General features: G+C 41.5%; 1 protein-coding gene across 4 annotated transcripts in view; it reads left to right on the top strand.

Annotated features, from left to right (window-relative positions):
• Positions 1-16,400, top strand: part of LOC102455030 (succinate dehydrogenase [ubiquinone] flavoprotein subunit, mitochondrial) — a 42,881-nt gene that overhangs the window by 13,134 nt on the left and 13,347 nt on the right. For all 4 annotated transcript variants that reach the window (XM_075921635.2, XM_075921634.2, XM_075921632.2 and 1 more), the window contains exons 4-10: positions 59-202; positions 448-612; positions 5,170-5,318; positions 7,121-7,245; positions 12,846-13,014; positions 13,935-14,130; positions 15,770-15,941. In XM_075921635.2, coding sequence (XP_075777750.1) covers positions 59-202; positions 448-612; positions 5,170-5,318; positions 7,121-7,245; positions 12,846-13,014; positions 13,935-14,130; positions 15,770-15,941 — 1,120 coding nt within the window. The remainder of the gene's footprint in view (positions 1-58; positions 203-447; positions 613-5,169; positions 5,319-7,120; positions 7,246-12,845; positions 13,015-13,934; positions 14,131-15,769; positions 15,942-16,400) is intronic.

The raw sequence follows: 16,400 nt of genomic DNA, 5'->3' as shown, positions 1-16,400 counted from the left end.
GCTTTTAAGATTATGCGATTTAAGTGTCACTTTGGGGAGATACATATTTCATTTTCAGGGAGGGATCAATGCTGCTTTGGGAAACATGGAAGAAGATAACTGGAGATGGCACTTCTATGACACTGTGAAAGGATCTGACTGGTTGGGGGATCAGGATGCTATTCATTACATGACAGAGGAAGCACCTGCTGCAGTTGTAGAGGTAAAGCTATTCATACTGAGATTGATTTCAATGATCTGCAACACAAATCAGTATCCACACGGATGTTTTAATGATACAGAGATTAGACTGGAACAGCAAACTTTGTATAAAGAGAAACTCCTTCTTTGGCTCCTTTCTTGAGGGTGGATGATAGATTTGTTAGTGTTACAAAGCAGCCGTAACAGTAACTTGCCTATTGTTGAAGTCCACAGCTATATCTCTAATACTTTGTTTGTACTCACCAGCTGGAAAATTATGGAATGCCATTTAGCAGAACAGAAGAAGGGAAGATCTATCAACGTGCCTTTGGTGGACAGAGCCTCCAGTTTGGGAAAGGGGGACAGGCTCATCGATGTTGTTGTGTCGCGGACAGGACAGGACACTCACTGTTGCACACCTTGTATGGCAGGGTAAGAGGCTATGAAATGGGGGAGAAAAGTTTGACTTTTGTTTAACTAGTGGGAACTGTAGGCGTTTAAAAAGCAATGCTATTGATTCTAACAATTACTTATGGGCTCTATTTTACTAGAGTTTAGAGTCAACAGGGAATCCAGGAGAACTCCTAATCTTCATTCCAGGCCCCCTTTTTCTTCCTGTGGCATGCCTCTGCCTGATATCAGCATGACAAACAGAAGAAGCCTGAGAAAAGAATGTGCTTCTCCAGCATGTCTTCCTAGGGAAAATGCATAGATAGTAAGGTCTACTCATTACACTGCTCTACAGCCAAAATGCTTCTGAAATAAATATAGTCAAACTTTACTAGTTCTGGGTCACTGAGAACGAAAATGATGCTTAAAATTGTTGATTGGCTCTAGTTTTCAAGATATGCTATTGGGTCACTATATACGACCCTTGACTTGCGAATGGCGGAGGATAAGTGAGTTATAAAGGGAAGGGATCTCAATTTAAACCAGAAATGACTAAAATACATCTTTGACTGGATCTATGAATAAATCTATGACTGGGTTTGGACAGTACTTGCTTTTTAGGCAAAACAATGAATGATGCAATCTGAAGCTGGTATTGCATCATACATTATATGAATTGCATCATGTTATTCCTAGAAGTCATGGATGATGCAATCATAACGAAGCTTACATCACTCTGCTGAACAAATTGCCCTATATCAGCTCTAGAAATCATACAGTCTCATGCTATCTTATTTGTCAGTGTTTGATTTTTGCAAAGGGACACATTTCTGTTTAGCCAAAGTGAGCAGAGATGCCTCATACTTGTGTGAACAGTGCAGATAACTTCTGCTACATTTGTGGTGAAGTGACTTTTGCATCACAAAAGCTCAGTATAACCACTATGGTTAAGAGAGCCTATCACCTTTATTTTGGCTGCAAAATTGGAGATCAGGACAAGAGGTGGGCCCCACACATCCTGCAACAGTTGTGCAACAAATCTTTGCCAGTGGTTGTACAGGAAAGGGAAATCTATACCTTTTGGCAGTGCCAATGATTTGGAGAAAGCCAACAGATCATACCAGCAATTGTTACTTCTGCATGGTGCCTCCAGTTGGGAAAGGTGTGTCAAAGAAGAAAAAGTGGACTGTGCATTATCCAAACATTCCATCAGCTATACACCCAGTACCCCACTGAAAAGGACTGCTGGTTCCTGATGCACCAGAATCATTCTCACTTGAGTCAGACAGGAAGAGGATGAAACTTCTGGTCCTGAACCATCAATGTCACAGGACCCACATTTTCTCCCATCCTCCTCCTCTGAACCCCACCTCATAACACAAGGTGAACTGAATGACCTTGTCAGGGATTTGGAACTACTCAAGAATAAGGCAGAGCTGTTGGGTTCCAGACTACAGCAGTGGAATCTCCTGGCAGGTGATGTTAGGGTTTCCATGTTCCGTGACCGTCAAAAGGATCTTGTCCCATTCTTCTTCATGGAAGGTGATCTTGTAGCCTGCAACAACATCCATGGTATGATGGCAGCCCTCAACATCGTTCACGATCTAAATGAGTGGAGACAGTTCATTGATTCATCGAAGACGAGTCTTAAAGCTGTTTTGCTGCATAATGGCAATGTTTTGCCATCAATTCCAGTTGGTCATGCAGTCCATATGAAGTAAACCTATGACAACATGAAACAACTTTTGAGGTTCATAAACTATGACCAATGTCAGTGGCAGCTTTGTGGCGATTTGAAGGTTGTTGCTCTCTTGCTTGGTCTGCAGACTGGATACACAAAGTACTGCTGTTTTCTCTGCGAATGGGATAGTCATGCAAGAGAGTCCCACTACATCAAGATAGATTGGCCACTCAGTCATTGGAGCCTGGGAGGAGAAGTGTTCAGCATCCACCACTTGTTGAATCAAGGAAGATTTTGTTACCACCCTTACACATCAAGCTGGGTCTGATAAAGAACTTTGTCAAGGCCATGGACAGAACACAAGCAGCTTTCAAGTACCTCCGGGGAAAATTTCCAAGGTTAAGTGAAGCTAAGATAAAGGAAGGTGTCTTTGTTGGTCCTCAGATTCGTGAACTTCTTCGAGATGATGCATTTGACCATGCACTACGTGGCAAGGAAAAGATGGCATGGAAAGCCTTCCAGTTAGTGGCAATAAATTTTCTCGGAAACAACAAGGCAGACAACTGCAGGTTGTTGGTGGAAAACCTCCTCAATGCATACAAAAGCCTTGGTTGCAACATGTCACTAAATATACATTTTTTGCACACTCATCTAGATTTTTTTTTTCCCCCACCGAACTGCGGAGCAGTGAGCGACGAGCACGGCGAGCGATTTCACCAGAACATGGCAACAATGGAGAAACGCTATCAGGGCAAATGGAGCCCATCAGTGCTTGCAGACTATTGCTGGACAGTGACAAGAGATGCTCCATTTAATAATACAAGAGACAATCCAAGAAGTTCCGAGTAGACACTGAATAGGCTTAAACTATGTACATAGTAGTTTTTTGCCTTTTGTTTCATAATTTTTATTTATATAACCCGTTTTCTGATTTTTAAAGTGTTACATAAACCGGACAGGTGAAATATTATCATGTAAAGCAACCATAAACACATGAAAAGACCTAGGTTTACAATTTGATTAAAACTCTATCTACACAATATACATAGACGTAAAATGTAAAAACTTAAATATCTTTGAAACATTTGCCAATCAGTTGTTTTAATTGTCATATTTGAATTCAGCACATCAAAAAACATAATAAATAGCACATTTTATCTCTGAAGCAGACGGCGTCTAAAAAATTGTAGACCGGTGTTGTGTCCAGAGAAAGCTACTGTTTCTTCCTTTTGCTGCTGTCATGATACACTCGCCTACTGCTGCTCTCTCACACACTCACGCACTCACTCTCTCTCCTACCCTGGCAACTCAGAAGGAGAGCTTCAGAGGGTAGCCGAGTTAGTCTGTTACAGGAAAAAAAAAACAAATAATGGTCTGGTAACACTTTATACACTAACAAAACATGTAGATGGTATCATGAGCTTTCGTGGGCACAGCCCACTTCTTCAGATGACTGGAGTTTTGTGTTTGGGATGTGAACACTCGGAGGGAGGAGGAGAGGGAGAGTGTGTGTGTGTGTGTGTGTGTGTGTGTGTGTGTGTGTGTGTGTGTGTGTGTGTGTGTGTGTGTTTCAGTAAGTATCTGGAGAATGGGTACTTAAACCTAAGCAGATAAAAATCACGGTTGATAGATCGATTCCTATGTCAGGAAGGACTGACTTTGATTTTTATCTGCTTATGTTTAAGTATCCATTCTCCAGATACTTACTGATCTGTCTCCCAGCCCCTCCCTTATTCCTCCTCCCCCTCTTCCCTGCTCCTATTTATTTCGAGTGTTCACATCCCAAACTCATACCTCCGGTCATCCGAAGAAGTGGGCTTTGCCCACGAAAGCTCATGATACCATTTACATATTTTGTTAGTCTATAAACTGCTGCCAGACCATTTGTTGGTTGGTGGGGTTTTTTGTTTTTTTTTAAATCAGAGTTCATCTTGATCTTTTCATGGGTCAAGTAGAGTGGCAGGACACCCCAACAAGGAAGTATCAAGTAAAACTAGCCTCCACGATCACAGCAAGAAAAATGGGCAATTACAGTAAGCGTGATTCTGACAATGAAAAAATGCTACCACCACGCTGCTGTGCAAGGCCATAAAAAAGAACAAATACCCAGCATACCATTAAGAACTAGTAAATGGCTTCTAGACCTAATTTAACAGCCCATGTACTTCATGCATTGTTTACTGAGCCTTAGCTAATTGTTCCTCTCAATCTTGAATGAAGTCTGTATGTGGAACCATAATACAGAGAAATAGTATGGGGGTGGGTGAGGGAAGGTGAAGAGAGATCAGAAACCTGCTTCAATTTGCTATCTGGTTCTTTCAGAAATGAAGGGAGCTCCAGGGATCCACTTATTGCTGGCACTCTGTATCCTCAAAGTGGCATTTGAAATGCAAAATCTCAAAAGCCAGTCCATTCCTCAGTCCCATTAAAACACACACCATTAACACCCCCTTATAGTGCTTGAAGTGTAAAGTGAAGTTTCCCCTTGGTAAATTGAGGGATAACATGCTAGTAGTGTATGGGATAGAAACAGATCACCTAAAAAGAGAGATTCACCATATACTAGGTATTGTCAAACACACAAAGTAGAATGAAAAATGTATTTTTTTTTCTCACCTAACTTCATGTTGATAGGTTAAACATTTTCAGACAAGTTTGATGTGAGACTGTATTCCTTTAAATGGTTTGGTAATTAAATGTGACCTCTTCAATCTAAAAGTTTTTTATATTCTAGAATACAATCATCCTAAAAGAGCCGCAGACTTTCTGCATACAGGCTTATCTGGAAAATAGTTTCCATGAAAACGGAGTCTGATTTTATTCTTATGTTAACTAAGCCCTTTAATGAGACATTGAAAAAGTGGGGTGGCTTTAACTTTTGCACATTCCTTAACTGTTACAAATGTTTTCTTTTCTAGTCTCTACGATATGATACCAGCTACTTTGTTGAGTATTTTGCCTTGGATCTCCTGATGGAAAATGGTGAATGTTGTGGGGTCATTGCACTTTGCATAGAAGATGGATCGATACATCGTTTAAGAGCAAAGAACACTGTTATTGCCACTGGGTAATGTAATGGAAAAATGTTTTATAATGTGAGGTAGCATAATCTAGAAGCTAGAGGAGAAAAATACGGTTGTAGGCAAGGGTTCGAGTTCAAATTATGCTATTGGAACACTGTGACCTAGCACAATACGTATTACTTCATATTTCTTCATTTCCCTATCTGTTAAATGAGAATAATACTGCCTGTAGTTCAGTGGTTCCCAACCTTTTCTAGATGGGGACCCATTTTGACAATTCAGGAAGACTTGGTGACCCAAGGCAATTCAAAAACGGGGTGAGTAGGGAGGGCAGAACTACCTGGGGGAGACACTTGGCGATCCTTTTGAAATGTAATGGCGACCCATATTTGGGTCCCGACCCATAGGTTGGGAAACCCTGCTCTAGTTAAATCACTTTTTATCTTTTGGGTAAAAAAACAGAATACATGCAATTTAATTACTCTAATTAGTTTTAGTTCCATGCTTTAATATACTGCATTGATTGAAGTTTGAATTTTAAGGTTTAGTAATTTAAAAGGCTTTAAGTTATGAAGCTAGAGTCTGTGGAGGCAGTTAATGTAGTCTGTGAAGTGAAGGATAATCTTTAAATATTTTAGTTACATTGTACTTTCTTCTTTTACTTAAAATGCTAGATGTAAACTGGCTATGGCAGGAAAACATATATGTAGGGCCTACTGCAGGCCTGGGCAGAATATGGCCCATGGGCTGGATCCGTTTCGCCAAGCCACTGGCTCCGGCCCATGAACGCTGCGAGGAGTGCCAGGCAGGCTTCCTGCTTGCCTCGCCTCACCCACACAAACCGCTCAGAAATGCAGCTGTGGGGCAGTTTTTCTTTAAGCTTCAGGAGTTGCTTCTACCCCCAGCACAATGCCATTGACTGGTTTCTAGCCAGAAACTGGCCAATGGGAGCTGCCCATTTAAATAATGGGCAGCCATGAAGCACAAGGTGCTCCAGAGCACATGGCTGCAGCCTGTGCAGGGGCGGAGCAGGCAGGGAGGATGATTCGGGAACTGCTGCTGGCTGGTAAGTCTCCTGACAGAGCCTACCTCTGGCACCCCAATCCCTCCCTTCCCCAACCCTCTGCCCCCCTCCTATATCCATATTACTTCCCAGATCTGGCGCCCCAGTCCCCTGCCCCAGATCAGTCCCCTCCTGCCCTAGCTCACAACTCAAATTTCTGCATCCTTTCCTGTACCCTGATTCCCTCCACCCGTGTCCAGTGGATTCTATTGACAGTTTATGGATTCTATTGACAGTTTATGAAAAGAACTCTGGTTAGAAATTGTGAAGAAAGGGTAGTGCTATTGCTCTGCCACCTGCTGGTCTCAAGTTATTTCTCAGATACTAATTGAGCTAGATCAGCAGTTCCCAACCTTTTCCAGATGGGCACCCATTTTGACAATTCAGGAAGATTTGGTGGCACAGGGCAATTCAAAAAATGTGTGAATGGTTCCTTAAGAGCCACCTGGGGACCCTTTTGAAATGTAAAGGCCACCCATAGTTTGGGAAACCCTGCGCTAGATGATGCTCTCTGTGGTCAAGTTACATAGCAGATAATCTATCAGTTTTGTTCACCGTTGATTCAATTTAAATGTGTGAATATCTTAATTGTGTGATAAATGATTACAGTGGCTGACTGAATGCTGTGTTGAAATTATCCTCTGCTTTAGTTGAATTATAAATCTGCATTGCACAAAGTGCAGTGAATAAGCTGAATATCCTAATGATATCTGACTGCTTCTCTACTGATTTCTTAAGGAAACTATTGCAGACAAATTTTAATTTTTGCAATGTTTTCTCTAGTGGATATGGCCGCACCTTCTTCAGTTGCACATCTGCTCATACCAGCACAGGTGATGGCACAGCTCTGGTCACACGAGCTGGCCTTCCTTGCCAGGACCTAGAATTTGTACAGTTCCATCCTACAGGTACAATATAACATTGGCTCTCAACCTTTCCAGACTACTGTATCCCTTTCAGGAGTCTGATTTGGTGTGCATACACCTACGTTACATCTCACTTGAAAACAATTAGTTTACAAAATCAGATATAAAAATATATGTGTCACTGCACACTATTACTCAAATTGTATACTTTCTGACTTTTACCATATAAAGCTATTGGAATATAAATATTGTACTTTTCAGTATATAGAGAAGTATGAATAGATAATTGTATGAAATTTTAGTTCTATCTTTGATAGTGCTTTTTGTGTAGATGATTGTTAAATCTAGAGAAAAATTTAGATGAGTTGATGTACAGTATCCAGGAAGGTCCCTATGTTCTCCCCTAGGGTATGTGTGTCCCTGGTTGAGAACCACTTGATTACAAGTCTAGGAAGGCAATCTTTGTTTTCCAGGAACTTAAAATATTCAGAAAGAACATCTCTGAAATATTAAGCCTCACAGTTTTACATTATTAAGATCTGTGGTGTGTTAAACAGCTTAAAAGCTTTACCACTTACCCTTACCACCTCTTTTCAGGCTACAGATTCTCATGCAGAAGTTAACATTGTAAGCAACTAAATGGAGCAAAGAATTTCCATTCATTGAAATTGTTTAGATGTTTTTGATATCTGCAATTGTTGTAGGAGAAATATAGATCCCTCAATTCAGGAGTCTTATGAAGTAAAGTGGGAGAAACTTTTACAATTGCATAGAAATGTACTTACGTACTTTTGGTACTTGCATTCCATTAATTTTGGGCTTCAAATACTGTAACAAATCTCTCTCTAAAGTTTTTTCCTGCGGGACAACAGGGTGATGTCATCACGTCACTCTGCATCCTGCCTCCTCCTTCCCCCCAGCTGAAGCTTGACCTCGCTGCTTCCTCTCACCACTTGCAATTGTTTCTTTAAACCAAGCACCTACTCACCTTCCTCTATCCCACCCCATAGGTTTTTCAGTGTCAAGAAACATGGCACAGTGGCAGCTGTGACAAGAAATGTACTTACGTACTTTTGGTACTTGCATTCCATTAATTTTGGGCTTCAAATACTGGAACAAATCTCTCTCTATATAGTAAAGTTTTTTCCTGCGGGACAACAGGGTGATGTCATCACGTCACTCTGCATCCTGCCTCCTCCTTCCCCCCAGCTGAAGCTTGACCTCGCTGCTTCCTCTCACCACTTGCAATTGTTTCTTTAAACCAAGCACCTACTCACCTTCCTCTATCCCTCCCCATAGGTTTTTCAGTGACAAGAAACATGGCACATTGCAGCTGTGATAGACCGGGGTGGGAGTGTTTGTGCAGTGCTTGGGACAGCAGCCTGGTGACAAGTACTAAGAGTAAGGCTCCTCTGCCACCAGGCTCTTGGGGAGCTGGAGCGTGGTGCCCGACTTCCTGGAATCCATCTACCCCCATGGAGACTGACCCCCTCTCCAGCAGCTGCACTTGCCGCAGCTGACAAAGCACCCGAGCCATCCGGGGAGCCATCACACTGGCCTGTAGGCTCTTTCCCTTCTGCTCTCGGTGGGTGGATGGCAACCCTGGGCTCTGTGGGTAGGGATAGGGCAGTGAGCAGCACAGGCAGGACTTCATGGGGAAGAGGTCGGGACAGTGGCCCTCACGCTGCTGCTTTTCCCACTTCAGCTGGCTGCAGTGCCCCAAAGCACTGTGTGTGCACAGCACTACCTGTGCCTCCCTGGCCACCAGGGTTAGACCTGAGCCTGGCACACACCGCAGCTGGGAGAGGCGAGGTGGGGGGGAGGCATGGGGGAGAGAAGGGGCCTGGGCTGGCTGGGGAGTGGGGGGAGGGAGAAAGGGCCCAGGCTAGCTTGGCGGGGGGGGGGAGGGGAGAGGGATGGAAAAGGGGTCCAGGCTCGCAGGGGGCAGGGGCCTGGACCATCAGAGGGAAGGGAGAAGAGAAGAGGCCTGGGTTGGCGGAGCCACAGCCCAACCTCCCCGGTGGCTGTGGGGAGAGTTGGGTTTGCCTAACCCCCACAAGAAGGGGGATTGGTGAGCATGGGGCGCAGCCCCATAGTAATAATTTTATACATCAATTTATATTCACCTTTCAGAATTGTAATTTATTGCCTCCATTTGAGTCTTTCTTTAAAATAACAAATGAATTCTTCCTTTCATGTTTTAAATTTTAGATTGTACACTTTAATCTTATTTCTTTAGGAATTATCAACTGATTTCTTGACACTAATGCTTCCCAGAATTAAGAAACAAATTAATCAATACTGTATTTTTGAACTTTAAAGACATCCTAATAACTGAAGTCAGGGTTTTCATAGTTCAGGCCCCTGCACGTTTGCCTTTGTATTTTCCATGTTACGTCCATTTCATTCATCAAGTATTCTGGAGGAAGTTTTAAGTATTAATATACATTATTTTCACAGTTGTGGGAAATTAAAGGGAATTTTGGGATTAGAGCAGGGCTGCAGGGGGCTCTCTCCATGGCCAAGGGGTTAGACGCACCCAGACAGAAGTTGTAGGAGACTCTGGTCCTGGTCTGGGGAAGAGAGATCCTTGGCCAGGGATGTTAAGGAGAGTGATGAACCCCCAGTTGTAGAGAAGGCCACAGAGCTGCTGAAAGGTTCTTCCTTTGACAGTCCCAGTGCCCTCCAGTGAGTGAGCAGGCTTTGACCAGTGTTCCCTCTAAGCCCATGGTCACCAACCAGTAGATTGAGCTCTACTGATAGATCTTAGAGCCTCTGACAGGTGATCGTGACTGGCTGGCTAAGAGGCTATCAAGCACAGCACTTGAGCTGCACTCCCCCCACTGCCATGCTGCTCCTGCCCTCTGCCCTTGGAGCTCTCCCCTCCGCCCTCCCACCCAGAGCCTCCTGCTTGTAGTGCAGAGGAGGGGCACTGATGTCAGGGTGCCCCTTCCCACCATGTATTCTATCCCCACAGAACGGATGGGGGGCACAATAGGGCTTGGGCTGTAGGGAGTTTGCTAGCTGCTTTTGAGAGTGGGGCAGGGCAGGGGTGAGCCTACCTTAGCCCCACTGCACCACCACCCAGGAGCCACAAGAGGTATGAACCCCCTTCTGCACCCTAAACTCCTGTCCTAGTCCTGAGCCCCCTGGACTCAAACTCTTACACATTCTGTAACCTGAACCCTTTCCTGCACCCCCAACTCTGTGGTCAAGGCTCCGCTCAAAGCCCCTGACGCTCCAAATCCCTTAGTCCAAGACCAGAGCCTGTGCCCAAACCCATCTGCCCCTACCTGGTGAAAGGGAGGGAGGATGGAGTGAGCAGGGGCAGGACCTCGGAGAGGAGAGGCATGAAGGAGGAAGAGCAAGGGTATTTGGGTTTGAGCTATATCCTGGGTTGCATTTACATTCAAAAAGTGATCTTGGGCTTAAAAAGGTTGGAAACTGCTGCTCTAAGCTGTGTGGTGGCACAGCTTCCCAGGGCTCCTTGCATGGAGCTGACTGACTAATTAATCACCTGTGAAGCTCTGCTGCCAGGCAGCTTAGAGAAAACACTGACTGGATCCTTGCAGGTGCAAGGTATGGAGAAAACTCTGGTGATGGCAGAGAGAGCAGAAGCAGTTGGTGAGGGCCATGATGACTAACCCACAGCCATAGGGAAGTCCAACCCAGCTGCTTAGTGGATTCTGTCTGAAAGCAGCCTCTGTGCTCCTAGCAGTTAGCAAGTGGAATCATAACATCAGGACTGTAAAAATTGCCTATATGATTGCAGGGCCTACAACATGAATTCCTGTGGGTGCTATGTGAGAGGGAGGATGTGTTTGAGACTGTCATCTATTTATTTTCCATTAATTTCTATTAGGAGAAGCCCACCTTTATGGACAACTATCAATTTAAATTGCATCCTGCCAGGCCTGTCATAAGTTTATTGTTGTGCAGTTTGTGTGATTTCAGAAGGTGTGGGGACATAATTACCAAGTAAATTGGCTAGATATCTGAATTGTAGTGAGAGTGGGAAGGGGAAGATGTATTGAAATATCATGACGTCTTCCAGCAATTGTTCATTTTTAGGGTAGGTGGAAATCTGTTGGACTGCTTCTTATATTGTAATTATAAAAATGTTTATGGAAGCTAAGAAACTAGGTGTTGTACAGTGTGTCTTTCGGATTATCCTTGTTATTTGTAGTAAAGAACCTGTATTTAACGTAGGGGTAATGAAGGCTAATGGTCCACATTGAAAAGTGAATGAGATATGGTTACTTGATCTTTGAATTTCTTAACTGTCAAAAGGTGTTATAACTACAATTTTCTGACTATTTCATTGTGTGGTGGTACATATAATATATATACACATGTATAACATTAAGATTTTTTTGGTCAAAGAATGTTAATTAAGCTTTTGAATTGCCAAAACCAGTATTCCTTTAAATTTTGTAAATCAGTCAACACTGTCACTTCCCAGGATCACCCAGAGGAATGAAGAGGGTCTTGCTAAATTTGAGGGAAGAGAAGATAATACTGAGCTAAGTCTTTACTCCCTGGGTGATCCAGGGAGCCACAGAAGCATATCTGTTGCACTCCTCCTCCTTCCTTTTAGCTGTAAGGAGTAGAGCAGCAATGATGTGGAATTGCAGACTGTCATAAAATCAGTCCAAGGGTGGAATATAATAGAAAGCAATTTAAAATATTAACTTTATAATATTCAGAGGTGTAACAGTTCTCGTGGTAGCCAGTACTGTGAGTGACCTTATTATTCCCTGCTTCTGGGAAAAGGGACTGTCTTTTATTGTGCTGGGTGTCAGGTTTCTGACACCTTCAGCCTTTCAAACACATAAGCATTCTTCTCTGGGCTATGTCAGCCCTGTATTTACCTTGCTTGAACAGGTCATCACTAAGACACAATACCCCATGACTAATTTTTACTCCAAGTCCATAAAGCATACTTTCAGAATAAATACATTTTCAGTAAATATTACTTTTGTATACATCTCACAAGTATTGAGTCTTAACAAGTCAAACATTTCTGTAGATACCTTAGGGTACATCTAGACTACATGCCTCTGTGGACGGAGCCATGTAAACTAGTTTACCCAGCATAGTCAATGAAGTGGGGATTGAAATAATCCCAGCTTCATTAAAATAAAAATGGCCACCATGCCGTGCTGACGATCAGCTCATCCGGCACAGCGCGGTAGTCTAGATGCGGCATGGTCCACAAGGGAAGCCTTTGTTGACTGCTCTAGTATGCCTCGTGAAACGCTGCTGTGCTGTGCCAGATCACCTGATCGTTGGCACAGCGCAGTGGCCATTTTTATTTTAATGAAGCGAGGATTACTTAAATCCCTGCTTCATTGACTATGCCGGGTAAACTAGTTTACATGGTTTTGTCGACGGAGCCATGTAGTCTAGACGTACCCTTACATTTTACTGTTTTATAGATAAACATCCTATAAGATATTTTTGTCCGTCTGAAGTGAGAGCAGTTTGCAAAGAACAGGGGACCTTTTGCCAAGAGATCTGTGTCACTTTTGTCTTATGGAATCCTCCGTATCTTTTAAATTAAATACTTTTGTTTTTACAATAACTTGATTACAAAATTATCTTGTAAGTATTTCATAACATTGCTGCTTCTTGCTTTGCAGGCATCTATGGTGCTGGCTGTCTTATTACAGAAGGTTGTCGTGGTGAAGGAGGTATTCTTATTAACAGTGAAGGTGAAAGATTTATGGAGAGATATGCGCCTGTTGCAAAGGACCTTGCTTCCAGAGATGTTGTGTCTCGTTCTATGACGATTGAAATCCGCGAAGGAAGGTTTGTTTAATTTTTCAGTGACATAAGTTTTTGTATTTGGTAAAAGCAGATAGGGAGTTGCAATAGTTCATGGAAGATTTTGGATCATCTCGAGCAGCCATGTTAAACTGGTAGAAGGCTGAAGATTTTACATATATTTTAGGCAAAAATCTTGATTTTTGAAATCTAGTTCCCTTTTAAAAGGGTAATCAGAAAAGTTCTCTAGTCTTTTTTGTTTTAGTAAAATTAAAGCTTTAAGCCAGATTTTCAAAAACACTCAGAACGCATCAGCTCTCATTGGAGACAGCAAGAGCTGCTGTGCTCTTGAAAATCTGGCCCATACCTGTTTGATATTTTTCTGAAGTCAAAAGATACCACAGATGTTCTTAACATTCACCTGATGATTCACTAGATAATTTCTAAATGGTCTGATAACTGTAATCTACAAATTGTAAATTGCTGTAACATCAACATCTTTGCAGGACACTAGGAGACTTCATATTAAAGTTGTTTTAGAAATTCATTTAAAATACAGGAATTTCATAATTATGGTAGGAAAGACAGTAGAATGGGGAACATTTTACGTGTACTAAGGTTGGGGAAGGAGGTCAGTTATTGATGCTCTTCTGTGCTTCCAGATGCATGTTTTCTAAATAGGATGCATCTGTAAGCGCGCACACACACACACACATTTGGTTGTGAATATCTGTTTTGAACTCCCAAATGATTATTCAAAGCAGAAATAAAATGACTTAAATTCTGTTTTTCTGGTGTTTTTTGTGGTTCATGTTACCATGCAGATGACTGGATAAAATTGAAGTCTTTATATATAGTGTCTAGATAATATGGTCAAGATACTTTAGAAATGAGTGCTTTTATATAGGGGAAATTCTGTGGAGAGCAGTATTCCAACCTTTCACTCCTATTTCCTTTCACATTAGGGGTTGTGGCCCTGAGAAAGATCATGTATATTTGCAGTTGCACCATTTACCACCACAACAGCTAGCAATGCGCCTCCCTGGAATTTCAGAAACAGCTATGATATTTGCTGGTGTGGATGTCACAAAAGAACCTATTCCTGTTCTTCCTACTGTGCATTACAATATGGGAGGTATTCCTACTAACTACAAAGGGCAGGTAACTATCATAGATCAGTATCGTGAAATCTTGTTTTCTCTAGTAGAAATGAAATATTGGGTTCCTTATAAAATTAGTCTGAAGTGAGCTTGCTACTAAATTTATATGTACAAGTATGTTAAATGATATAATATTAAGATAACTTGAAAAAGTTATAACTTTGTTTGTCTTGTAAACAAGTTGTCACAGCATTCTTGGGATGTTTGCATAGGGATGGAACTCCAGAGACAATATGCAAAATATGAAATGTAGTCTTTTCAATATGCATTAAGTATACAGGCGTTCTTTAAACTGTCCATGTGAAAGTTTATTCAGACGAGGGTAATACTGTATAGGTAAAAATGGCTGTATAGATGGGCTTGAACTATAAATCATTAAAGGTTTAGGTGATATGGATTATTAGCTCCATTACTGCATTCTCTGCACTAAAATTGGTAACTTAAGTTCACTGCTGTGTAAATACCAATTTTAATGGCAACCAGTCCCTGTGTCAGGCTGAGCGAATCTGAGAATTTACCAGTCTGATTTCTTGGATTAGTTTATTTAGATCAGTTTTTAAAATAAATATAAAATTCTGCCTTGTCAACATGGTCTGGCATTATAGAGTCCAATTTTCTTCCCACTCTGCTCTGAATTTTACTACAAAAATATTTTGGTGAGCCATGCTGCTTTGTCTCACATTGATGCCGGTAAAACATCATAATTAACAAGGCTCGACAAATCACTGTTTCTACTCGCCCATGGTGAGTAGATTTCATCCGGTCACCCCGTTCACCAGCGGCGTGCGCATGCACAATGCGGGTCTTGCGCATCCGCAGCACGGAGCTGGCTAGTAGATTTCGCCCCGTTTGTCAAGCCCTGATAATTAAATTGCATAAAAGAATGTGATATTTTCAGTTAATAAATTATTTTCATGGTGTTCCCTTTCCCACCTTTAAATTGGTTGCTTACTATTTGAACTGACTTTGTGCTTTCAAGATAAATAACTGATATTCAAATACAATGAAACTTTGATGCTGTACTACAAATCTGTTACATATTTTGAAGAGTGAGTTTCTGGATTTATTAGTGCCAAATAGTCATACTTCATGCTTTCCTACAGATACCAAATTTTTCATAAAATCCTGCCACTTAAATTTGCTGAATGCACTACTTTTTACACCAGAATATGCTGAGTGAAAGATTTAAATAATTATTTTGTTTTCCATCAGAAAAAAGTCCTGGCTATTATGAGTAGAGTTCATCAAAATATTTGCTAACAAAATTAACATTGAGTCACCTATTCTACTGTAATTTTAGTGCAAAGAAAAGTTTTACTGTTGCAAATCACAAAATAATTCAAATTAATTACAGAAAGAGTAATGAAAGCTTTACAGGTTTCTGATTTCAAATTTACTATATATGGTAAATCAATAAAATGAATCTTTGAAGTTGAATTTTGCAGGATTTCAAAACTCTTTTACCTCTTGCAAGTACATGAATAAAATTTTCTATTACGTATATTTAATTTCTTGAACTTTCCTATGTTAATTTAGGCAATAAGATTTTGCCCAGACAAAAACGGGCCTCATCTGCTAGTGATCCTTATTTTACAGATGGTTTTGCAAACATGTTGAGTGAATTTCTTTTGAAATTACAGGTAATTACACATGTGAATGGCAAAGATCAAGTTGTTCCAGGCTTGTATGCTTGTGGTGAAGCAGCTTCTGCATCTGTTCATGGTGCTAATCGACTTGGAGCAAACTCTCTCTTGGACTTGGTGGTCTTTGGTCGTGCTTGTGCCCTTACTATTGCAGAATTATGCAAGCCTGGTAAGACTGTTCAAGTTTAACTCCTTAAATATTGTCAGAACAAATTGTTATCAATTCCCATCCTCTAAAAGGCATTCTATTACTTTATATCTTTACATATTAGCAAGTAATTATAGGGTTAATAGCTAGACTATTGAAAATATAAAGCTATTGCAATTTTCTATTGTTGCTGTACATAATGTGCAGTGTTACTAACGTCAAGAATTCACCATACTGCATTAGGGATGTTAAATTTAGATGAATAAACTAATCAAATTGTTGATGGGATTTCCATCAACTATTCAATTGCTCTACAAGAGCGCCTCCGCCTTTGAACTGTAGCAAGAGTCCTTCTGAACTCTTGCTACAGTTCAAAAGTGGAAGCCGTGCAGGGAATTCAGGGCTTCCTTTAGAAATGGGGCTCTTGTACATTTCAATAGCAGAATTGCAGCAGAAGCAGTGTGAGCAGAGACTGCTTCA

Source organism: Pelodiscus sinensis, chromosome 2 (assembly GCF_052426305.1).
Source record: "Pelodiscus sinensis isolate ZL-2025 chromosome 2, ASM5242630v1, whole genome shotgun sequence".
NCBI classification, from domain to species: Eukaryota; Metazoa; Chordata; order Testudines; family Trionychidae; genus Pelodiscus; species Pelodiscus sinensis.
The sequence above is the reverse complement of the archived record's forward strand: the minus strand, read 5'-3'. Positions and strand labels throughout refer to the sequence as shown.